The sequence below is a fragment of the Panicum virgatum genome, chromosome 9N (assembly GCF_016808335.1).
Source record: "Panicum virgatum strain AP13 chromosome 9N, P.virgatum_v5, whole genome shotgun sequence".
NCBI classification, from domain to species: Eukaryota; Viridiplantae; Streptophyta; class Magnoliopsida; order Poales; family Poaceae; genus Panicum; species Panicum virgatum.
Window position 1 is genome coordinate 6,623,493 of NC_053153.1, and position 23,855 is coordinate 6,647,347.

The window sequence follows — 23,855 nt, forward strand, 5'->3', positions numbered from 1 at the left end:
CACTTACCTAATTATCCTTGATCGCACTTGAGCATCTGGGGCAAGTGGAATGCAGTATCGAGATTCGAGCGGAATGTTAGGGCCTAGAGAATGAAGTCACATGGGCATAGTCCTCTTGGATCGATTAAGGACCGAGTGGACGACGTCGGTTTTGAGCACCTTTCCGTGCTACCACATATCCAATATAATGGTATGGATGAGCCAATTACCTTCTTTGACTTGATCATTGATGTGCAATCCTAGATATGTGGCTAAGGGCTATGCAGAGAGGCTTAGAGGTGTCCCCGGGTGGACCTATGTGTAGGAAAGTTTAGAGATGTCCCCAGTGGAAACTAAGTCTCTACGCGTAAGCTAGGCGTGAAAATTTCAATGATCGAGTCTTGTTGGGAACGATTGACGCGAGTATCCCCTTATCCAACTTTAGCGGGTTGGGTGAGTCGCATGGTCCTTGCGTCGTGTGGGTAAAGTAGTACACCCTTGCAAGGTTATAATCAATTCGAATTGCCGCGCTATCGGTTATGAGCAAGCTCATTATCCCATGAACTCCTTGTAGAAATTCGGTTATGGTGGAAATGGTTCACGGCACCTCTGTGTCACTTTATATGTTGTACTCGTAACTAACTAAAATTTAATGGGCGTTTGGGCAATATTAATTAATTGTGATAGGTGATAGTGTAGAGAGCTAATGCTGATGCAATAATTACTTAACCTTAAAGTTTTTACTTGAGCCATTGCATGATCCTTATTTATTCAATCGCGTAAGTCTTGTGAGTACCTTTTGTACTCAGGTTGCTTTCTAAACCTAGTTGTAGGTGAGTCGGAAGTGGTGTTCGGCCACTTCTACCCCGCCGATCCAAATGCGGGGGAGGAGTAGGTCGTTGTGGCTGTGATGATGTCCTTGGGCAAGGCATCATTATCTTAGTATGTCTTTATCGTAATCGAGCTTCGTGAGAGCATGTAAATGCAATAAACTTTACGTTTCTGTTTAATATGACTTTCGTGAGCCCAACGTTTGTAATGAAAGTTAGTTGAACCCTCTTATATCGAACTTGTAATATTTAGTGTGTAAAATTGCTCTTTGTGGATCAGCGGCAATGTACGTGCTTGTATAACGGTACGTGTGCTTAATCCTGGGCATGTGGCAAACACGTACCGGGACTACCGGGTCTGCTCTCGTTCTAGATGAATTGTGTTGATTAAGTGCCTCTAAGGTGTGGATTAGCACGTGACGTGTTGAGAGACAGACACGTGCTAGCCCTCATCTTAAAGGATTAATCAATAGTTTCACCTAAACCGAGTGCAAATTGTTGGGCGGTTCTCACATGTGCTCTCATGTTGTCTCGAGAAATACGTTCGCACGTATGCTGCCACGTACTGCTATACCATACAGACCCTACGTGGCTACGTACGGGGACCTAGCTCATGCGTGCGAATGGGCATGCCCGGGGCAAACGGCATTATTCCGAGCAGTCAAAAGTCGGTACTGAAAAGCGCCACAGCCGACCGCGCGCGGGGCCGAGGCGCCTGACTCACTGGTGGCACCTCTTACATAAAGAGTAGTAAAACCTATGCACGCACGATGCATGTTCGTGGGACTCTAGTGCCATGCAATGCAAGTGTGCTGAGTTGGGTACTTGCAGTGCAAAAGTGCCCTTGGTATTGGTTCAAAAAAAAAGTGCCCTTGGTAGTGGGAGCACCAGAATCAGAGAGTGCCGCTCGTGTGCGACTCCACCGATCAATTCGATCGACACTCTGCCTCTGCGTACGCCCAGCCCACGAGAAACCTGCGTATATCTCAGGTTGCGAGCACCCTTCCAATGCAATGCAAGACTCCCAACGAAGTATCAACAACTTTTCTGCGTATTCGAGAAAAAAAACGAAGTATCAACACACGCCTTTCACTGCGTTATGTTGCGTTCGCCTCCCAGGTCCCAATTATTCGCGCCGCCTTCACGTACTCGATGGCGCGCGTGGACCTCGCCTAGGATTATAGGGGGTCTCGTCCCCCGGCCGTGTGGTCTCCGCCTTGCCTTGCATCGCCCTGCGAACTGTGAAGACCCCCCCTTCCTCCCTTTCTTTCTTCCAAAGCCGCAGTGGCCGCAGTGGTCGGTGCCGGGCAGTGGGCGCGTCGCGTACTGTACTGGCCGGTCGAGCGCGACGTGGTGGTGGTGGCCTGGCCTCCAAAAGCTGCCGCGCCGAGCCAGCCACGGCCGCGGTGGGAGCGCATGATTGACCGGCCCGGCGGCCCAGCTCGTCCGTCCGTCCGGCCGCGGTTCTCGGCGGAGCCAGCCACGGCCGTTTCGGTGGGAGGTCGCTGCCTTTCTCCCTGCGATCATTGCGAGCTCCGCTTAGCTTACGTTTTGCCGTCGGGGCCGGGCGGGGTGATTGAGGACGGACCACGGCCCGGAAATCCATGATGATTTCTCCGCTGCTGGTGGCTCCGTGGCTGGGGCTGGTACCCCGACGGGGTTCGAGGGGGCTGCATGCGCTAGCCGTACTCCGGCCCGGGCGGTGTCAGCTGATTGAAGCCAGGCAGCCGAGCAGAAGCAGCAGCGGGTTACGTGACAAGGCCACGGAGTTTTGTTGGGTTGGGGTCGGGGTTACGCGACGACAGCAGGCGCGCGTCCAAGGAGTAGCGGCCGAGCGCAGGACAGGACTACAGGAGCTGCGCGTCAGGTGTTTCACCGAGCCGCAGAGGACGCGCACGTCACGAACCGCGTTTCCTTGCAGACTGAGACACTGAGTCACTGAGCCCAAGCCAACCCAGGCTTTTGCTTCCCCGGGCCGATTTCCCAGTTCCGGTTTGGCCTACGGCCGGGAAGCATTTTCGGTCAGGGAAGCCACATGTTTCTAGAACTAATTACAGATTATGAAGATAGGTTTGTGTGTAACTGAATCGTCTGCAGTCCACTGCACAACGATATACTTGCATCTAGACTATCAGCTAATGTCCGTAAAAGCTTTGCAAAGTTATTCTATATAATTTTCTAACATATAATTAGCGCTTCTCCAACGAGCTCGATCGAAAATAAAAAGCGTGCCCAGTAGTTTTGCAAATTTAAACCTTCTCGAGAGTGTTAGGTTGTTTTCTTCTCTGTTTCTAGACTAGGATCACATCTAGTGTACGAATCGAGTACTGGGGTACAAGTTCTAGGTGTAATATCAAGTGATTCATTCTAGACCTAGTACAAGAGATAGACAGAGAAAGAGAGATAGGTGGATGAGAGACACAGACCATCCGCGGGAGTGGATGCAGAGGAGCCGTTGCCGGTGGGCGCCATCGCGTCAATGGAGCCGAGGATGGAGGCGAGGAAGTCCGGCTCTTCGAGGCGCTGATCCGGCGGCGGCAGTGGACGACGCAAGTCCCGACGTCCTTCAGGCCTCCACCGGCACTGGCCGATGACGGGGTTGGAGGCGGAGGACGTCGTGGTCGCGGTGGCGAAGCTTCCCGTCGGCCTCGCGCTAACCCTAGATCGGTAGGGACTGTGGGAGAGGGTTGTGACGGCGGTGAACTTAGGATTTTGTGCCCCGGGCCCTCTCCCTATTCTTTATAGCGCGGGCGACGGGGGCCCACCAGCCATGTTTGGCTGAATGCCCCCGATCAGGGCGCAAATCAAGGGATTGGCCAGATCTTTGGATCTGGCCGTTGGAGATCAATTCCAACATTCTCCCCCTTGATCTCTTAATGTTCTTATTCTTGTTCTGTATCTGAGTTTATCCATCCCATCGCAGATCAGTGTATAGGGCGTGCCTCGTCATGACAATTATTACTGTCAGATTAACAGCCACAATCACCTTTCCGGTCTGAAACAGATTCTTATTCTATGGCCCTCTTTGTCCAGGAATCATAGGCTTTCCCTTAAACCCATGCCGGCTAAGTGTTCTCTGAACACATTGGGTGGTAGGCCTTTTGTAAGCGGATCCGCTAACATCTTGTTCGTTCTGATATGTTCTAGACAAATAGTTTGATCCTGGACTTGCTCCTTAACAACATAAAACTTGATGTCGATGTGTTTGGCAGCACCACTCGACTTGTTGTTATGAGCATAGAATACTGCTGGCTCGTTGTCGCAGTATAATTTCAGTGGTTTTTCTATGCTGTCGACCACTTTCAATCCGGGTACGAATTTCTTTAGCCATGTGACCTGCCCCGAGGCCTCATAACATGCCACAAATTCAGCATACATCGTGGAGGATGCTGTAACTGTCTGTTTGGAGCTTTTCCACGATATTGCTCCTTTTGCAAGAGTGAAGATGTATCCAGATGTGGACTTTCTATCATCTGCATCTCCTGCAAAATCTGAATCTGAATACCCTTCTATTTCTAAAGTTTCTGATTTTCTATATGTTAGCATGAGGCCAGTTGTGCCCCTCACATAGCGCAAAGCTTTCTTTACCATTTTCCAGTGCTCTATGCCTGGATTACTCTGGTATCTGCCAAGTACCCCGGTAACGAAACTTAAGTCAGGGCGTGTGCATACTTGTGCATACTGTAAGCTTCCGACAGCCGAAGCATAAGGCACTGCCTTCATTTGCTCGAGCTCATACTGGTTCTTGGGACACTGATGTTTCCCGAAACTGTCGCCCTTGACTATTGGAGCAGGTGTGGGCTTGCTCGCATGCATACCATATTTCTTTAATATCTTTTCTAAGTATGCTTTCTGTGATAATCCTAAAACCCCTCTTCTTCTATCTCGGTGAATCTCAATTCCTAAGACGAACGAAGCTTCACCAAGATCTTTCATATCAAATTTTGAGGACAAGAATTTCTTTGTCTCCAGTAGTAGATTAACATCACTGCTAGCTAGCAAAATGTCATCCACATACAAGATGAGGAAAATAAATTTTCCGTTCTTGAATTTCGCATAAATACAATTGTCCTCTTCATTTTCTTTAAATCCAAACTTTCTAATTGTTTCATCAAATTTCAAGTACCACTGCCTCGAGGCTTGCTTCAAGCCATAAATCGATTTTCTCAAGCGGCATCCTAAATTTTCTTTGCCTTCCATGACAAAACCTTTGGGCTGTGCCATGTAGACATCTTCATACAGATCCCCATTTAGAAATGCCGTTTTCACATCCATCTGATGCAATTCTAAATCATAATGTGCCACTAAGGCCATTATTATTCTGAAAGAGTCTTTACATGAGACCGGAGAGAATGTCTCATTGTAATCTATTCCTTCTCTTTGCGTGAAACCTTTTGCCACGAGCCGCGCTTTATATCTTTCTATGTTCCCTTTGGAGTCACATTTCGTTTTGTAGACCCACTTGCAGCCTACTGTTTTGGCTCCTTTGGGAATTTCTTCTAAGTCCCAAACTTTATTGGTATTCATGGATCTCATTTCATCTTCCATGGCTGCAAACCATTTGGATGAATTGGCGCTTTTCATGGCTTCTTCAAAAGAGGTGGGATCACCCTCATTCTGTATTTCTTCACTATGATAGACTTCATAATCTTTAGAAATAGCTGGTTTTCTAGTTCTTTGGGACCTTCTCGGGGCCACTGCGATTGGTATTTCTTGCACAGGAGGCTGTTGTTGCTCCCCCTCATTCATGGCAACGGGTTCTATTTGGTCCTGAGGAACAGGGTCCTCATTTCCATTTAATGCCAAGCTAGGAAAATCAACAACAGGTGGTGGCACCACAGTTTCTTGCACTGCAACGTCAGGTAGACTGACAGCAGGTGTTGGCACTGCAGTTTCCTGCTCTATCGGTGCCACGACCACAGGTAACGAGAAATAAGGCTCTTGAATCATCGGAGTGGGAACGTATACCCGCTTCTCCTCAAGGTCGATTTTTCTGGCTACTATGCTCCCCCTGATCATATGATCTTCTAAGAAGGCAGCGTGTCTTGTTTCTACAAACTTCGTGTGTCTGTCGGGACAATAAAAGCGATATCCCTTAGACTTTTCTGGATAGCCAATAAAATGGCAACTAACTGTCTTGGGATCTAGCTTCCCAATGTTCGGATTAAACACTTTGGCCTCAGCTGGACAGCCCCATACGCGAAAATGATTAAGCGAGGGTTCTCTTCCTGTCCATAGTTCATACGGTGTTTTCGGCACCGATTTACTTGGCACCCGATTAAGAATGTAAATGGCGGTTTTTAACGCCTCCATCCACAAATTAATCGGTAACGTGGAGTAGCTCATCATACTTCTGACCATATCCATCAGGGTACGGTTTCTTCTTTCTGCCACTCCGTTCTGCTGAGGCTCGCCCGGTGTAGAATACTGGGCAACTATCCCATTTTCCATAAGGAACCTTGCAAAAGGTCCTGGAACTTGGCCATAGGGGGTGTGTCGACCGTAGTACTCTCCCCCACGGTCGGATCTGACTATCTTAATCTTTAAATCATGTTGGTTTTCTACTTCTGCTTTAAATATCTTGAATTTATCCAATGCTTCTGATCGTTCTTTGATTGGATAAATGTAGCCATAACGCGAGTAATCGTCTGTAAATGTTATGAAAGAAACATAATCATCTACAGTAGTGACAGGGAATGGTCCACATATATCTGTGTGAATTATTTCTAGAATTCCCGCACTTCGTTTGGCACCTTTCTTTATGTTCTTAACGAATTTTCCTTTAATGCAATCAATACATTGTTCTAAATCTGAAAATTCTAACGGTGGAAGAATTGATGCTGTCACTAAGCGCTCTATTCTCCCCCTCGAAATATGGCCTAAACGACAGTGCCATAATTTCGACGAAATTGCATCAATTCGTTTGCGTTTCTTAGTAACATTCTCATATGAGGAGGCATTTTTATTCTCAGAACATACTGCATTCACATTCTCAGATAATGAAAGCAAATATAATTTGTCTTGTCGGAAGGCAAGACCAACACATTCTGAATTAACTTGTATCTTACACTTGCCATCACAAAAATGACAAGCAATAGCGTCATCATCTAATTTAGACACACTTATTAAGTTTCGTTGCAAAGACGGTACATAAAGAACATCTCTCAAACAAAGTACAAAGCCACTATGTAATTCTAAATGAAATTCTGCAATGGCTTCGACTTCAGCTTCTACACCGTTTGCAACTTTAATTCTTCTTGCGCCTCTTGGCAGGGTCCTCCTCATACTTGATCCCTGTAAAGAATTAGCAACATGAGTAGTTGCACCAGAATCAATCCACCAAGTGGATTTGTCATAACTTAAATACAGAGATTCATCTACAAAAGTAATGGTGTCCTCACCATTTCTTAACAACTCTTTCAGAAATTCTGGGCAGTCCCTTTTGTAGTGCCCTCTCTTTTTGCACTTCAGGCACTGGTCTTGTTCAACTGGAAAATTTTCCCAGTCTTTCTGTGGAGGTGGTCTGGAAGAGCCACTCTCATGCTGATTCTTGGCTGGTGGGAAAGGTCTCTTGTTATGCTGGAAGTTCTTATTCTGAAAGTTCTTTTTCTTGTGCTGAACTTGAAAAGCAAGTTCACCACCATTGGAGTTCTTAAGGCGATCTTCTTCTTGAACACACATGCCAATCAGCTTGTCAATTCCCCAATCTTCTGGAAAAGCGTTATAGTTGACATGAAATGCCTCAAACGCCTTTGGTAGGGACTTGAAGACCAGCTGAACAATGAACTTTTCTGGCAAAGGCATGTCCATTGTCTTAAGCTTGTTGGCCATGTGGCTCATTTCTAAGATATGTTCTCTGATGCCACCGCCAGTGTATTTCTTGGTGATAAGCTGCTCAGCAAGAATGGCAGCATAAGCCTTGGAAGAACCAGTAAACTGACTCTTCACCTTTGCTAAATATTCTGAAGCGGTGTGACAATCTGGGATTGCCATCTTGATGGCATCTGAAGTGGAACCCTTCATGACCATAAGACACTTGCGGTTGGAATCATTCCAACGTGTCTTTTCAGCATCATATCTGGTCATAGCAGAGTCATAATTCTTCTCTCGGATAGCCCAAGCAGCTGCTTCTTCCTTCTGTGCCCTTACGGGTTTTTCTGGTTCTTGTGGAGCTGGCGTTGTGATGGCCAAATCTATATTGGCCATCGCCAGAGCTATCTCCAATTTCTGGTACCATTTCCCATAGTTGTTGCCATCCAGTTCAGGAATGGCATTCACATAAGTCATAGCATTGGAGCCTGAAATTTGAATTCAAAATTTGTGAGGACAACAATAAATGCATGTATCAATTTAACGTTGGTCAAAATTAAAACATGCAATAATCTGTACATTAAATCTAAATCACCGTTGGGCAGAAAAAGATATAATGTATACAAAATTCTGAACAAAATTATAATATTGCAATATCAACTTTGGTCAGAAATTACAACATTATAATATACTGAAAAATTCTGAGAAATTAATTCTATAAGCCTCTATATCAATTATCTCGTTGGTTCAAATTAACATAGAGACAAAATAAATTCTTTGCAGCGGAAACATGTAAAATTCTAAATATTCAGAAGCATAATTCTTGTAAATTTCTGATCTTAAAATAATACACGTTGGTGCATTTATTTACAGAGATCAAAATCTAAGCAAATTCATTCAAATTCATATTCAAAATGCTTCTGAAATAAAAGAAAAAACGAATTCTGGAACTGTTTATGCGGCCCGAGACGGAAAAACGGCCCACGGCCCATTTCAGCGCGGCCGCTCCCCCCGCCTGGGCCCGCGGCCCAGCAGCCGACGGCCGGGCCGCCGAAACGGCCCGCGCGGCGCGCCCTCTTGGGCTGCTTCTGGCCTGGTTGGCCGGCGGCCGCCCCCAGACCGTCGGATCAAATCCGACGGCCGGGCGCCAATCCCGGTCGAGCAAAACCAGCGGAGCGTCGCCCCAAACCCTAACCGGCCATTTCTTCTCCCCTTCCCCGTTTCTCTCGCCCGCGACTGAGGAGCAGCGGCCGCCATGGCCGGTCGGAGAGGAAACGGCGGCGCCGCCGCCGGCCCCCTCGCCGGCGAGCGCGCTCACCCGAGCGGGAGCGCGCCGCCGTCGAGCGGCCTGACGGCGGTGCTCGAGCCCGCGCACCCGATCCGCGACGGACCCAAGCGAGCAGCGGCCCGGGGTGGTTCTGTGCCGGCGGTGGCCGGAGCTCTGGTGCGCGGCGGTGGCCGGCGCGCGCAACAGGTAAGCCCGCCGCCTTTTTCTTCTTGGTTTCTTGGATTCTAGGGTTAGGGTTAGGGTTTCGGTGGGTGTTCTTTGTCGATCCGAGATCGATTTTTATTTCTGTCACCTCCTTCTACTTTCTGAGTGTAGATCTGAGTAAAAAGAACCCCAAAAACCACGATCTACAACTAGATCGGCGACTGATACCAATGTTAGGTTGTTTTCTTCTCTGTTTCTAGACTAGGATCACATCTAGTGTACGAATCGAGTACTGGGGTACAAGTTCTAGGTGTAATATCAAGTGATTCATTCTAGACCTAGTACAAGAGATAGACAGAGAAAGAGAGATAGGTGGATGAGAGACACAGACCATCCGCGGGAGTGGATGCAGAGGAGCCGTTGCCGGTGGGCGCCATCGCGTCAATGGAGCCGAGGATGGAGGCGAGGAAGTCCGGCTCTTCGAGGCGCTGATCCGGCGGCGGCAGTGGACGACGCAAGTCCCGACGTCCTTCAGGCCTCCACCGGCACTGGCCGATGACGGGGTTGGAGGCGGAGGACGTCGTGGTCGCGGTGGCGAAGCTTCCCGTCGGCCTCGCGCTAACCCTAGATCGGTAGGGACTGTGGGAGAGGGTTGTGACGGCGGTGAACTTAGGATTTTGTGCCCCGGGCCCTTTCCCTATTCTTTATAGCGCGGGCGACGGGGGCCCACCAGCCATGTTTGGCTGAATGCCCCCGATCAGGGCGCAAATCAAGGGATTGGCCAGATCTTTGGATCTGGCCGTTGGAGATCAATTCCAACAGAGAGGTCATGGCATCTTATGTACGAGTATGATTCAGTCATGTGCCATGCCAGTTGCCAACTGACCAGCTCAGCTTCATAGCCAAGCTGTGGTCCCGTATCTGGTGCCTTCTCTTACAAAAAAAGGCCGAGTGCTTCGCAAGTTTTAGGCCCATCAGCCCATCACAATTGCAATGAAGCCCACGTACGTAGCATTCATTCCCCGGCGCCATACTTCTTAGCTCGACTATGTCCACGCGGGCCCAATTACCCCCACTGCTCGTCGTCTCTCACCAATCTCGGGCGCCTCGGCCTCGCCGCTGCACAGACGCCGGAGACGACGGCGGCGGCGACGAGATGACGGTGTTCCACTTCCTCAACTGCGCCTTCCTCACCTTCGGCCCCCATGTCGTCTACTACTCCGCCACCCCCCTGTAAATCCCTTCCCCACTTCCTTGCTCTCCTCCTCTGTCTGACCGTCTCTGTGAGATCCGTTTCCTAAACACGCGAGATCTGCGTGTGTTGAGCGATCCGGGCGCTTTACTGCGTGATCTGCACCGAGGAGCACGAACGCATGATGGCGCATGTTCTCGCTGTGATTCGGCTTGTGTGATGTGGTTTTAGTCGGTGCAATTGCAGTGAATTTTGCTCAGTTGAGTTAGGTTGACATGAGAGTAGTTCCGAGTGTGCTGGCGAACTTATTAGACTCGTTGGGATTCACCGAGTCACGAGTGGATTGTGGTGTTCGATTCGAAGCTTTGTTAGCTGGTCATTTTTACTACCTGTACCTGTCAAGTAAGCTAACTTCATGCCTACAATATTTTTTATGGGTTGGGAGTTTTAGCAATATGAATGATGCTACTGGCTGTATGGAATGAGTATGAATATTGTGATTGTGAAGAACTTAATTCTATGGGGAAGTAAATACTAACTGGATCTATATTTCATTGCTCATCTAATGCGACAGTCACATCCAGTTCAGCTAAACCCGCGTATTCGTCAACTTTCACCCACTTGAGCATGAGAGCATCTACCCATGATCAATGGAACATTTAAAAAAGTTAGATGAATTCTTCGCCAAGTTTCGTCTGAATTTATACCCTAGTTGGCCTAGCTTATCTGAACATAGATGCAAACAGCGTTCTGTATCCATAGGTTCCTTGGACTGCACTTTCTTATGCATTCATTCATTGCAGGTCAGAGTATGATACAATCGGAACTTCTGTAAAAGCGGCTGCTGTTTATCTTGGAACTGCACTTGTAAAGGTCAGCAAACAGTCCAGGATTCTTATGTCTTGTGAAATTTAAAATGACAAGGGGTTACATTTATTACACAATCATAATTAGGCGCAATCATGGGAAAACATATCTCTTTATCTGGGCACCAAATAACATGAAGCATTCTAGAAGGAAATAAAAACTAGATGTGGATTGTGGATTATGGAGTTTTCAAGAACCTTCAACACTTTCAACTTCAAAATAAATATGTTAGATGAAACACAGCTAAGAAAAAAAGTAAGTTTACTGTGGACACTGGATAGTAACACCAACCCATTTTTCCTTTAATTTATCTTTGTGATGTATTCACATTCTAATTACTCTTAAGTCTTAATACAGAGTGGCAAAACTTGAAATTTCGTATGTATGTTATATATTTGAGGGGCTTTACCTAGTTTTCTTATATTTCTTTTGGTGTTAGTTTTATCTATGGACAATTGTTTTGTCATTAGTTCACCTACTAGTCGTGCTTTGAAATATATCTCCCAATGAGAAAATTGGAGTGCACCATGATTCTTAAGCCAAACCATTTACCATTCATGGATCTGTTCCCCATTTGATTTTTTTCTCTAGTTGAATGTTCTATGAACTCCGGGAGAAACGTGCCAAGATTGCGAGAACAAAGTGGTGGAAGCTTAGAGGGGAAGCGGCACAAGCGTTTAAGGAAAGGATGCTAGGCGAGGGGCCTTGGGAAGAAGGAGAAGACGCAGATGACATGTGGCTAAAGATGGCAACATGTGTTCAGAAGGTGGCCTCAGAGGTGTTTGGCGTGAGTAGGGGAGGCAAACAGGAGGGGAAAGACACCTGGTGGTGGAACGACGAGGTGCAAAGGGCTATTAAGGAGAAGAAGGAGTGTTTCAAGCGCCTCCATCTTGACAAGAGTGCAGCCAACATCGAGGGCTATAAATTAGCGAAGAGGGTTGCAAAGCGAGCTGTGAGTGTAGCAAAGGGTAAGGCGTATGATGTCCTGTATCAGCGGCTAGGCACGAAAGAAGGGGAGAAGGACATTTATAGGATGGCTAGGATCCGCGAGCGGAAGACAAGGGACATCAACCAAATCAAATGCATTAAGGATGGGACAGATCGACTGCTAGTGAAGGATGATGAGATCATGGATAGATGGAGAGAGTACTTCGACAAGTTGTTTAATGGGAAGAGTGAGGGCCCTACCCTTGAGTTAGATGACTCTTTTGACGATACCAACAGACGTTTTGTGAGGAGAATTCAGGAGGTAGAGATCGGGGAGACTTTGAAGAGGATGAAAGGTGGTAAAGCGATGGGCCCTGATGGTATCTCTATTGAGGTGTGGAGATGCCTAAGAGATAGAGCAATAGTATGGTTAACTAAGCTTTTTAATCTCATTTTTCGGTCAAACAAGATGCCGGAAGAATGGAGGAGAAGTATATTAGTACCTATCTTAAAAAACAAGGGCGATGTTCAAAGTTGTACTAACTACTGTGGGATTAAGCTGATGAGCCATACGATGAAGCTTTGGGAGAGGGTTATCGAGCATCGCCTAAGAAGAGTGACAAGTGTGACCCAAAACCAATTTGGGTTCATGCCTAGAAGGTCAACCATGGAGGCGATTTTCTTAATACGACAATTGATGGAGAGATATAGGGAGCAGAAGAAGGACTTGCACATGGTCTTCATTGACCTTGAGAAGGCATATGACAAAGTACCGAGAAATGTCATGTGGTGGGCCTTGGAGAAGCACAAAGTCCCAACTAAGTACATTACCCTCATTAAGGATATGTACAAGGATGCGACGACGTTTGTCCGGACATGTGATGGCAACACCACTGACTTTCCTATTAACATAGGCCTACACCAGGGGTCAGCATTGAGCCTTTATTTATTTGCTTTAGTGATGGATGAGGTCACAAGGGATATACAAGGTGAGATCCCTTGGTGTATGCTCTTTGCTGATGATGTGGTGCTAATTGACGAGAGTAGGGCAGGGGTTAATAGGAAGTTAGAGCTGCGGAGGCGCACGTTAGAGTCGAAAGGGTTCAGACTTAGTAGGACCAAGACCGAGTACATGATGTGCGATTTCAGCGCGATTAGGCATGAGGGGGGAGACGTTAGTCTAGATGGGCAAGTGGTGGTCCAGAAGGATACTTTTCGGTATTAGGATCAGTGCTACAAAAGGATGACGATATTGATGAAGATGTTAGACATAGAATTTCAGCTGGCTGGTTGAAATGGGTCCGGAACGAAGTTATTCGGGATAGGGTCGGGGTGGCACCAATTGAGGAGAAACTTACCCAGCATCGGTTGAGATGGTTTGGACATGTCCAACGAAGGCCTCCTGAGGCGCCGGTGCGTAATGGGGTTCTTGAGAGGTCGATAATGTAAAGATGGGTAGAGGTAGACCTAAACTGACGTGGGATGAGTCGGTTAAGAGAGACCTTAAGGATTGAAATATTTCTAAAGAGAGAGCTTTGGATAGGAGCGCTTGGAGACTAGCTATCAATGTGCCTGAACCTTGTACTTATTTCTTTCGGGTTTCATCTCTAACCTACCCCAACTTGCTTGGGAAAAAAGGCTACGTTGTTGTTGTTGAATGTTCTATGTCTTGTTCTTTTGGCCTCTTAGTATCTACTTTTCTGATTCATATTTTCTCTGACACTCTTTTCAGTAGTTTTCCTTAGTAATAAGTTTAACGCAATTCTGCAACATATATCCTTTTGGCTTTTAGGGACAAGCTTTTGCCTTGAGGGTTAACATGATGCATAACAGACATTTTTTCTGCGACTGCTTTTGAAGAAGTCATTGAGTATTTCTTGAGTTCAATTCTATGTAGTTTATTCTGTGTGGTATAAGTTGGTTTTGCTCCCTGTCACACAGTTTTCTTGTACTATTATTCCATAGAGAAAAGCGGGCAAGTTCAAACTTCTAATGTTGTGATGTTTCCAAGTTAATTGCTTGAAGTTTTTGTTCATAACTTGCAGTGGATGATTGCTACACTATTCTATTTCTATGCCTACTATCATAATCTATTCAGTGATTGAAGGTAGTTAATTGGTTGCTAATGTTGCTGTATCCTATTGGCAGCTTGTCTGCTTAGCAACATTGCTCAAAGTACCTGAGAATGATAGCTTTGATCCCTATCAGGTATATTTGCTGCACTTCCTTGGCACACAAAATATACTTTGGTACCGTGTTCTTAATGCCCTCTAATATATCCTGTTATTTCTTTTTGCAGGAGCTAATGAAAGTTTTTATCGGGTTCATAGATGTAGCTGGACTATATTTTGCTTTAACACAGTTGACTCACATAAACATCTCTCAGAATCATAAGTTCCAGGCTGTTGGTCTTGGTAAGTACAGAGTTCTCGCTGAAATTTGAATTGTATCAAATTTCCGAATTGTGATCATGGGGACATTTATTCTTTCATCTAGTTTTTGCATCTCCATTCTGTGACTTTCCTATTTTCCCTTGCATATTATGTGCTAAAAAAATCTGCTTATCCTTTTCTACATGTGCTATCTTGAGTTGTGAAGTTAGTTTTCCATGAGATGGCCTTGGTTTGGATACAAAGCTCACTTAGACATATTGGTTGCTGACAGTGGTTAGCAGAAATTTTACATCATCTCCTTTCGTTTGGTGCTCTGCGTAATTGTGGAAAAATGCAAGGTTTTAGCCTTTTCCTAGCTACGATAATTTTGCTGTCACTAATCATCGATGTTTTGGGGTTTTCAGGTTGGGCTTTTGCTGATTCAGTTCTGCACCGACTGGCACCTCTCTGGATTGGGGCAAGAGGGCTTGAATTTACATGGGAGTACATATTTCAAGGAATCGAAGCAAATGCTAATCTTGTATGCTAGATTCCTTGTTTTGAAGAGAATTACTTCCTAGTGCTACGACTCATGATGTTTATTTAACATAGTTTGTGACTAGACTGCTGATTTGTGTTTTCCTACAGGTGATGACCCTCTCCCTTGCTGCATTAGGATCATTGATGTGGCTTAGGAAGAACAAGCCTAGGACATTGGTTCCAATAATTTATGCTTGTGCTTTGCTCTTGGCAACAATGCCATCTATCACCAGGTAAAGCATCCCTATCATGCTCCACTTTATTTATGCTCTTATTTTCCTTTTCTCTGAAATAAAATGCTTCATTACGAGAAATAATGAACTTTAGGTGTGTATGTTTTACCTTTGTTGTTATCTATATATGTAGATTATTCTAGTGTGGTTTGTGTTAACTTGAGATTAGAAGGATCTGTTGCTGCTGCTGTCGATTTGTATGAACTCGGGAAGAGTATCTGAGCTCTTAATCCCTTTAACACCATGCTTTACACCTGATCAATGAGATATCATTCTTATATATTCCTTTTCCAGATTTTTCCGTAACCCTCTGCACTTCATAATTTAGAAGTCTTGATTTTCATGTCCGTTGGATGCATCATCATTATGTGCAAGGTCCCATGAATACCTTGAACCTTTTTCTTACATGTAAAATGCACTGGGGGTCCTTAAACTAGTGCGGGTGTGTCAAGTAGGTCCACGAATTCCGAAAATGCAGATTCGCCCCCCTAATCTAATTAAGTGTCACTGGAGGTCAAAAACCCCTTTGACCGGGTCTGACCGCCTACGTGGCCAACCACGTCGGTCCTACCTGGACACAACAGTTGACGCGCGCGGCCCCTGCTCGCCTCCTCCGCCCCTGCTCCGTCACACGTGGGGGCGACGGCGTTGCGGACTCCGCCTCGCCATGGCACCCCGCGGCTCTTGCCCCACACGCGTGGTGGACGCGCTGCACCGAGCTCGACCAGGCGGGAACCCCGGCGCAGGGGGCAGGGCCACGCCGCGCCGCGTGTTGGTGCCCCGGTGAGCTCCGCTGGCGAGCTGCGGGAGGCGTGCGCGCGGCTCCACCTCCGCGTCCGCCGTAGGATCCGGCCGCCACGCGGGGCTCCGCCGCCGCGTCGCCATGGCCACGGCCCACGGCGGGCGGAGCTCGGGGAGGCCCGCCATGGGGGCGAGCGGAGCTCGGGGAAGCCCGCGTTGGTGCGTTGGTGGGGATGGCACCCGCGTCGAGGTAGGGAGGGAGGAGGGGCACGCGCGCGGCCTTGCCTCCGGCCGCCGCTCTTTGCCCGGCGCAGGGGAGGGAGGTGCGACGAGGCTGGCGGCACGGACGGGACCCGGCGGGATCCAGCGCTCCTACCTCCTTGGCGGCGGCCTTGGCGGTGACTGGCGATGGTGCTCCGCGACGGCGGCGCGCGGGAGGCCCGGCAGTAGCTCCGGCCTGCCTCCTCCCTCCTCGGCGGGTCTGGCCTGCGCGGTGCAGCGGACTGCTCGGCGGGGCCGGCCGGCGCGGCAGGGTGGCCTGCTGAACGCGACGGAGGTGGGGCGGGTCGGCATGCGCGGCAGGGTGGCCTGCTGGACGCGACGAAGGTGGGGCGGGCCGGCCGGCGCGGCAGGGTGACCTGCTGGATGCGACGGCGGCGGTGCTCCGAGCTCCGGTGCCGACGGGGCCCGCCGAAATCCGCCCCTCCTCTCTCTCTTTGGTCCGGCGGCCATGCACCTTCCTACGCGCAGCCATGCACCTCGGGTGAGGGAGGGGGAGGGAGCCCCGCGGGGCGCGCACGAGCGCCATGGCCCCAGGCTCAAGCTCGGAGCGCCGCCGCCATGGCCCCGCGCCCCGCCGGCGAGGGAGGGGGAGGGAGCCCCGCGGGGCGCGCACGGGCGCCATGGCCACGGGCCCGAGCTCGGAGCGCCGCCGTCGCCGCCGGACCTGCGCGGATCCGGCCGCCGGCGCCGTCGTGGCCGGGAGGGGGAGAGAGAGACCGCCGCCGGGCCGAGCTCCGCCCTCGCCAACTGGTCCAAGTAGGACCGACGTGGCAGACCACGTAGGCGGTCAGACCCGGTCAAAGGGGTTTTGGACCTCTAGTGACACTTAATTAGATTAGGGGGCCGAATCTGCATTTTCGGAGTTCGTGGACCTACTTGACACACCCTCACTAGTTTAAGGACCCCCAGTGCATTTTACTCTTTTTCTTACTATGCTTGTGAATCAAACTGAGTTGAGCTCAGCAAAAGGTGTCTGAATTAAGTATCCAGACGAAAGCTGTGTTTTGAGTTTTCTGTAGAACTACGATATATGAGTGTAGAACTGTAGATTTAGTAATTGAACTTCGCCCCCCACAGCATTATGGTGGACTACACGTATACTCATCAGTGATTGAAAGATATGATTCTTTTACTCCTCACCTTTTGGTTGGATTGCTTATTTTCTTTGCTGGGACTTGCACATTCTGTGCTTGTTATTTTGCTTATTGTTCACTGGACTAAACATGCTCACAAATATTACAGTTACTTGAGAAGATCATTGGAGTGGCAGACACCGAAGGTGGTTGGTTTTGAGCTATTCTCCTCACTAGTGATGGCTTTCATCAGCTGGCAGCTTTTCGCAGCTTGTCAGAGACCGACATGATGAGTCAACGATTGCACTGCCCAACTGCACCAATGATTCGACGCTCTTGAAGATACCTCCTGAGTCTCCTGACATACGTCAGAAGTAGGATGATCCTTTGAGTTGAGCCCTTCCGATACAACTTTTCTTGGTCTTCGATTATAGAACATTTTACTTAGAATCATCTGTCGTGAGCTGTAGAGCAGAAACCCATGCCTCAAATGAGTGATTCTGTAACAGATTCTAGGCATTTGAGATGAAACATTTTTTTTTAAAAAAATCCTGCTGTGCATTTCAAGTCCTCTGTTTAGTTGCACCATCTAGCGTATAGATCATATAATTCAGATATCTCATCAGAATGCAAAGAATAAAAACTTTGGTGGCCTCTCTCCCTCCTACGAATTTGTTCACGATTTCATTTGCAAGACGTGGATGTTTTTGCATTGTGATCTCAGAGTCACAAAAATGAATGAAGCCCACTTAATATGATGAACATCTGAAGAGCCATTGCATACCTCGACTCCGAAAACACGTTTGCACGGTATTCATCAATTGTCATGGATACATACTTGAAGTAAATTCAATAAAAAACACACATTACGTTTTATATATCACGGCTTATATGAGGCAAGAGGCAGCAGCAGAGTGGCTGCTATCAGGGCGGGCGGGCGGGCGCGCGTCCATCCCTACTCGGACTCCTCGACGGCGGCCTCCACCCGGAGCAGCACGAACCCGACGGCGACGCCGACGAGCACGAGGCCGTTCATGATGGCGGCGATCCTGAAGATCTCCGCCGCGGCGTTCATCTGAGCCCCGAACGCGCTGCCGCGCCGCGTCTTGCCGGCGGGGCTGAGCGACGCCACGATCTTGGCGAAGGAGTAGTCGGCGGTCTTGCGCAGCTCGAGCATGGTGACCTTGTTGAGCCCCTTGAGGCCGCTGTAGGCGTTCATGCCCTCGACGTAGGTGACGCCGCCGGACCTCTTCCTGGCCGCCGGGGCCGCCAGCGACGGGACCGTTGCCACGGCGAACGACGCCATTCCTGCGCTCGGTGGGCTAGAGCCTGCGCCTCGACGGCAACGGAGAAGAAGGTGGGAATCGCGATGATGCAGAGGGATGGGAAGAATGCGGCATGGACGAACGACGCTTACCGTGAGCAAGAAGAGTGTGGCGGCGGGGCGGCGGCTATGGTGGTGGATAGCTTGAGCGGGCGGGCGGGAGCGTGAGGGAGCCCGCTTTTGTACGGGATCAGGGGAGGATAAGGCGGGACGGGGAATGGACGGTTGCCCAGGGGGAGTTTATCCTCGGTGGTGGCATGGAGGAGGTCCATTTGGTGGGCAGAGGGATCCTGATTGGCCAGGGATGGTCCACATGCCAATGTTTTCATCTTCCATTTCCCGGAGGCGTCCGTGGGATGCACACGCCACACGCTGGCTGCTCCCTGCAGGCTAACGCCACACAGCCTACGTTGTGGCCGTCGTCCACTGGCGGTTTTGCGCATTGTACAATTCTTCTAGGACGAAGTTGGTACGGAGTTGAGAGCATCCTCTAATCCTCGGCTCTAAATGGATCGTGCGTGTAAACCATTACTGTTTAGCATACACGACGCCAGGCGACCATATTTGTGTGCTACTTACATGGCCCTCCGTTCCAAATTATAAGCCATTTCAAGAATTTTGGAGAGTCAAAATTTTTCAAATTTGACGAAATTTATATAACATGATAATAACATTTATGATACTAATTAAGTATCATTAAATTCTTTGTTAGCTATATTTTTATAGTATACTTATTTAATGTCATAAATTTTTGTGTTTCTCTCAATAATTTTGGTCAAACTTTGAGATGGTTTGACTCTCTAAGATTCTTAGAATGACTTATAATTTGGAACGGATGGAGTAATTGATACTCCTTCCATTCCCAATTATTAGTCATTTTAGCTTTTATAGATATGATATATATATCTAGATGTATAGCGAAAAATATGCATCTAGAAAAATCAAAATAATTAATAATTTGAAACCGAGAGGGTAAAGAATTTGGCAATTTGCATAACATTTGTACGAGCGTTAGCTGTACGACGTACTGCACTGCATGAGCAAGCTCTCGACAATTGACATCCCTCTCCGCATTACTTTTTTTTTCCTCTTGTCCGTCCTCTCGGCAGTCTAGGGTTGAAAACGGGACGGAAAAATCCCGTACCGACCGGCACCGTTTACCGTCTAAACCGACCGTAAACCGTTCCCGTTGAAATAACAGGAAAATAGGAAAAAAACAGAAAAACGGGCGGGAACCGGAACCAATTCCGTTGGGGTGTTTTCACGACCGTATTCATAGTTCCCGTTTTCATCTAGGATAATTCCCGCAGCAAATTTCTGAATTTGTGTAAATGAATCAACAATTCAGCCCACGGCCCATTATCCTATGTTCCTCCTCCGGAGAGTGGAGACCCCCACGCCGTGCCTCTCCCATTCCCGATCCGATCCCTACCCACCCGGCCACCCCTAGCCGCCGCCGCCGCCGCCGCACCCCGCCCTTGTTGCCGTCGGCCTCGTCGGCGTCGTCCGCCGGTCCGGCGCCGTCCGTCGGCCTCGGACCTCCCGCCATCCGCCACCGTCGGCCTCGTCGCTCGTCGGCGCGTCCCCAACTCCCAGTTCGCAGCCGCCAGGCGCCAGGCGGCCAGGTGCCAGCGCACCGGACTTCCACCCTGCGCGGCCACGCCACCTCCCTCCAAATCTCAAATCTGCTATAGTGCTATCTGCCTCACGGCCTCACCCACCCAGAATCTACGTTGCTGCCCGTTGGCGCCGCCCGTCGCCCGCCGACCGGCGAGGGCCCAGCCTTTTTTCGTTTTGAGTTTCCAATTCATGTTCCGATCGAACTATTCCATTTTCAATATTTTGTAATACCGATTTTGTTTTTCTATCCGACTTTCCGCTTCCGTTCCCGATTAAAAAATGTGATTGTGAGAATGATTAAGATATTTTCCCAACCGTTACCGACCGTTTCACAGTGTTGTTCTGATGGGATGGGTCGGCGCCTCAGCGGGACTCCAACAATTCCCCGGCTCAGGTTTTCTCTACTACTAAAAAGAATGTAAGGAATCGTCGACAGGTGTGACCATGGCCTCGCTCGCAGGGTGCACCCCTCCCGCCCACTCCCCGCCTCCCTCTGCTCCCCTCCCGGTCTCTCCCCGCACGCCTGTCAGCCCCGGTCCCCCTCCCCCATGCTCGCCGCGGTCCCGGGAACCCGCGCCTCCTCCATCTCCGCCTGCGCCGGAGCTCGAGCAGCCCCTGCTCTTCTCCGCCGGCGCGACGGTGCCCCTGCTCCTTCGCCGACGCGTCGCTGCATCGGCCGAGCCCCGCGTGAAGCCGGACGCACCCCTACGCCGCGCGGGCCTCCGTCGCGGAGAGGGAGGGAGGGAGGACGGCCGCGGAGGAGCCGCCGCCGCCGCCACCGGAGCGGCGCAGGTGGTGGCCGGCGCGGAGGGAGAGAGGGGACGGAGCGCGGCGGTGGAGTGCGGCGGCGCAGTGAGAGAGGGAAAGGGGGATGGAGGGAGGCGGCTGGCGCGCTCGAGGAGCTCGCTGGAGCCGCCGTCCCGCCATTGCCGCCGGCCAAGAAGGGGGAGGAAGGAGGCGGAGGAGGAGGGGCGCCAAATCCGGCCGCGACGGAGCTCGAGGAGGGCGCCTGGGAGTGATGGGGCTAGGCATCCGCCTCCGCGCCGCGCCGTGCGCCTCCTCTCCATGCTCCCCCCGACGCGGTGCGCGCAGTAGTAGGAGGTCGTGCGCGAGGTGCTCCTCTCCATGCTCCCCCCGACGCGCCGGAGCAGTTCCGGAAGCTCTTCGCCCTGATGCACTGGGTGTGCGAGTTCAATACGCCGCGCTCACCGTCCCCTTCTTCCACTGGCTCGTCGGCCCCTCGGAGGTTTGGACTTCTTCACCAATGAGTTTGGACTCCCCCTCACCATGAATCCAAGTAATAAGCTCTCCCTTGGTGACACTAATTCATATTCATTCAGTTTTCAGTTCACTAGCTGTCTGAACGTGCAGAAATGGCTTTGTTCATATAACTGGACCTGTACTTGACATCCATATCAGTTCATGTTGTGTTACGGTGCGCAGGGGCGGAGCCAGGAAGTGATTTTTTCATTATTAGGAGGGGCCAACCATATAAATTTATATAAAAATTTATTCAAAATTTAAATTTCTAATATAAATTTGGGGACCATGGGGCCAGGCCCCTGTCCGCCCCCCTATCTCCGCCCCTGGCCAGGCGAATCGTTGGGCTTTCTTTTTCCTTCCAGAATCATCATTCTAACTGACCATAGATCGCACATTATTGACCGACCATATCTCAGGAGATTTTGAAGACATGAGTTGCAAGATGATCTACAGTCAGGTGCCACCTCCCTTGCTATCCGGACCTCTGTGAGTGCTTCCAAAACCACCAACATGACAACCCAACACTGAAGGGCTGCACTTGCAAAACAGTTGTACTTATACATGTTGCTCCTGTTTCTTCGGGTTCCATGTATTACATCATTGGCTTGAGTTCGAGAAAATTTGCACATGAACATTGTTGTTTATTGGTGCGGCAGTAACATTAATTTCTATACATAATGTACATAGTGTAGCTTATAACTACAGTTACAGAGTTGTTCTGATTCTAAACCAATACAGAGCAGATTATATATACATGTACGTAATTATAGTTGAAGGGTTGTTCTGTGCATTGGTGTGACTGTGAACCAAAATGAACAGGATGATGCTTTTATCATGCAATAGCATTTTTTGTAGCCAGAATAACAAAGAAAAAGAATTGCTGCATATCCTGAATACTCTAGCAAAATGAAGTCCAAAAAAAAAAACCGTTTTGCCAGTTTGGAGTACGGTGGAAACAGTAATACAATGCTTTCAGGGTAAATTGTTCTTAATGGTGCACATAATCATTTTAATTGTTCTTGCCAACTATGTCTCTTGAGAGCATGATCAGTTGGAAAGTTAGACTGACATATATGGGTACATCTATGCATATATGTTGGGTACAGGAGAAGATTATAAGCATGCACGTCACCAGATTTTTCAAGATGCTGCTAAAGAGACCTTGAATGCAACTTATCAACATGATTCAAAAGTTGTGCTATTTTAGTTGATTACACATGAGGTTGAGTATTGAATTTCCTTTGTTGATGCTAGTTTTTATTGCTTTTCTACTTAAAATTAGAATGGATAATCTTTATTTCTTATTTGTTCAATATTTGACCCATACCATTCGTTGTAGAACAATTTTTGAGCTGTGTGAGGCTGATGACCACATGCTGCAAGATTATACTCTAAAGATCTTCAGGCACATTGTTAGTGCCTGGCTTCAGGCGTAGGAACTTCATCCGTAGACTTCTGGCACAAAATGGTGTCGGCTTCAGACATATTAACCTTTTTCTTTCCTTTTTTTCAAATTGGCCCAACAATCAAATAATGTGAACTAGCAAACAAAATACTACATGATACTTGTGGGGTGACTACGTATGAATCTTTCTATTCTTTATATCAACATGCAGGTTCAATATGTCCTTGTTTCCATCAGGTTCAGTCCATATTTTTGCCGGCTTGCTTATTGCAGAACAGTTGAAGTTATTATTTGGCTCGTAGCAACGCACGGACATGAACTAGTCCTCTTAAAAAAAAATGGTCCAGCCCAAGTATTCCCTACCGCGCGTAATTGAAAAAGGCTAGCTAGCCCAACAATCCGCAGCGGGGAACGACCCTAACCAACTGACATGTCAGGAAGCCCGATAAGAGGCCCACAGGCTGCCACCAACACAACCGAGAGAAAAATGGCCGTGCGCGCGCACGAGATCCGGCCCAGCCATGCTGTAGCCGCGCGCAGACGCGACCGCGTTCACGCGACGCCCGCCAGCCGTGAGTGCCACACACTGACACGACCGTTGCGTTCGCCTGCCGCCGCCCACCGTGGGGTCAAGCCCTTCGTTCTCTATCAGGTAGATGGGCGATTCAGGATTTGCGAAGGGCACAGGACCATGTACGAGTAGGACGCACCGCCACGATAGACCAGTCGTGTCCACACTCCCCCACGACGGGCGCGGCCCCGGCCGGCGTCGCCTCCCCGGCCAAGCTCGCTCCTCCCCTCCGCGCGGGGGTAGGGCCTGGCCGCAGCGTATTTATGAGCGCCGGAACGGACGCGGTGGACCTGGCGGCGCCATGAGTACGAAACGCCGGGATATTTGGATCGGCCTATACGATAGCATCGTGACCACGTAGTCGCGTTCGCGCGTATGATATTCTGAGAGCAAG

At 49.0% G+C, this 23,855-nt stretch overlaps 3 protein-coding genes and 1 long non-coding RNA gene across 5 annotated transcripts; 2 read left to right on the plus strand and 2 right to left on the minus strand.

Annotated features, from left to right (window-relative positions):
- Positions 1-7,056: 7,056 nt before the first annotated feature.
- Positions 7,057-9,488, minus strand: LOC120688647. Its single transcript, XM_039971044.1, has 3 exons — positions 9,443-9,488; positions 7,211-8,107; positions 7,057-7,103 (listed from the first exon to the last, which is right to left on the minus strand). The coding sequence occupies exons 1-3, from the start codon at positions 9,486-9,488 to the stop codon at positions 7,057-7,059; spliced, it is 990 nt and encodes a 329-aa protein (XP_039826978.1).
- A 614-nt stretch (positions 9,489-10,102) lies between these two features.
- LOC120689982 (transmembrane protein 147-like) lies at positions 10,103-17,850 on the plus strand. The gene is made up of 7 exons (XM_039972487.1): positions 10,103-10,284; positions 11,047-11,116; positions 14,186-14,245; positions 14,337-14,451; positions 14,835-14,950; positions 15,058-15,182; positions 17,448-17,850. Exons 1-7 carry the CDS (start codon positions 10,208-10,210, stop codon positions 17,566-17,568), a joined length of 684 nt encoding a protein of 227 aa, XP_039828421.1. The 5' UTR covers positions 10,103-10,207; the 3' UTR covers positions 17,569-17,850.
- Positions 17,851-18,033: 183 nt separating this feature from the next.
- Positions 18,034-18,854, minus strand: LOC120689983. Its single transcript, XM_039972488.1, has 2 exons — positions 18,696-18,854; positions 18,034-18,607 (listed from the first exon to the last, which is right to left on the minus strand). The coding sequence occupies exon 2, from the start codon at positions 18,582-18,584 to the stop codon at positions 18,234-18,236; it is 351 nt and encodes a 116-aa protein (XP_039828422.1). The 5' UTR covers positions 18,585-18,607; positions 18,696-18,854; the 3' UTR covers positions 18,034-18,233.
- A 1,132-nt stretch (positions 18,855-19,986) lies between these two features.
- Positions 19,987-23,113, plus strand: LOC120689984. Of its 2 annotated transcripts, XR_005681534.1 has the most exons (3): positions 19,998-21,657; positions 21,902-22,707; positions 22,825-23,113. It is a non-coding gene; the product is annotated as an uncharacterized LOC120689984 (long non-coding RNA). The 2 variants fall into 2 exon arrangements; XR_005681533.1 differs by having other exon boundaries at positions 19,987-21,657; positions 21,902-23,065.
- The last annotated feature ends 742 nt before the right edge of the window (positions 23,114-23,855 follow it).

Excerpts from the sequence above, each read along its gene's own strand:
- LOC120688647 (XM_039971044.1), bottom strand. The coding sequence starts at position 9,488 with ATGGCGCCCACCGGCAACGGCTCCTCTGCATCCACTCCCGCGGATG. Across the intron at positions 8,108-9,442 it reads TGCATCCACTCCCGCGGATG|GCTCCAATGCTATGACTTAT; the intron begins GTCTGTGTCTCT and ends TTCAAATTTCAG. Across the intron at positions 7,104-7,210 it reads GAAAGAGTTGTTAAGAAATG|GGATCAAGTATGAGGAGGAC; the intron begins GTGAGGACACCA and ends AATTCTTTACAG.
- LOC120689982 (XM_039972487.1), top strand. The coding sequence starts at position 10,208 with ATGACGGTGTTCCACTTCCTCAACTGCGCCTTCCTCACCTTCGGCCCC. Across the intron at positions 11,117-14,185 it reads TTGGAACTGCACTTGTAAAG|CTTGTCTGCTTAGCAACATT; the intron begins GTCAGCAAACAG and ends TCCTATTGGCAG. Across the intron at positions 14,452-14,834 it reads GTTCCAGGCTGTTGGTCTTG|GTTGGGCTTTTGCTGATTCA; the intron begins GTAAGTACAGAG and ends TGGGGTTTTCAG.
- LOC120689983 (XM_039972488.1), bottom strand. The coding sequence starts at position 18,584 with ATGGCGTCGTTCGCCGTGGCAACGGTCCCGTCGCTGGCGGCCCCGGCG.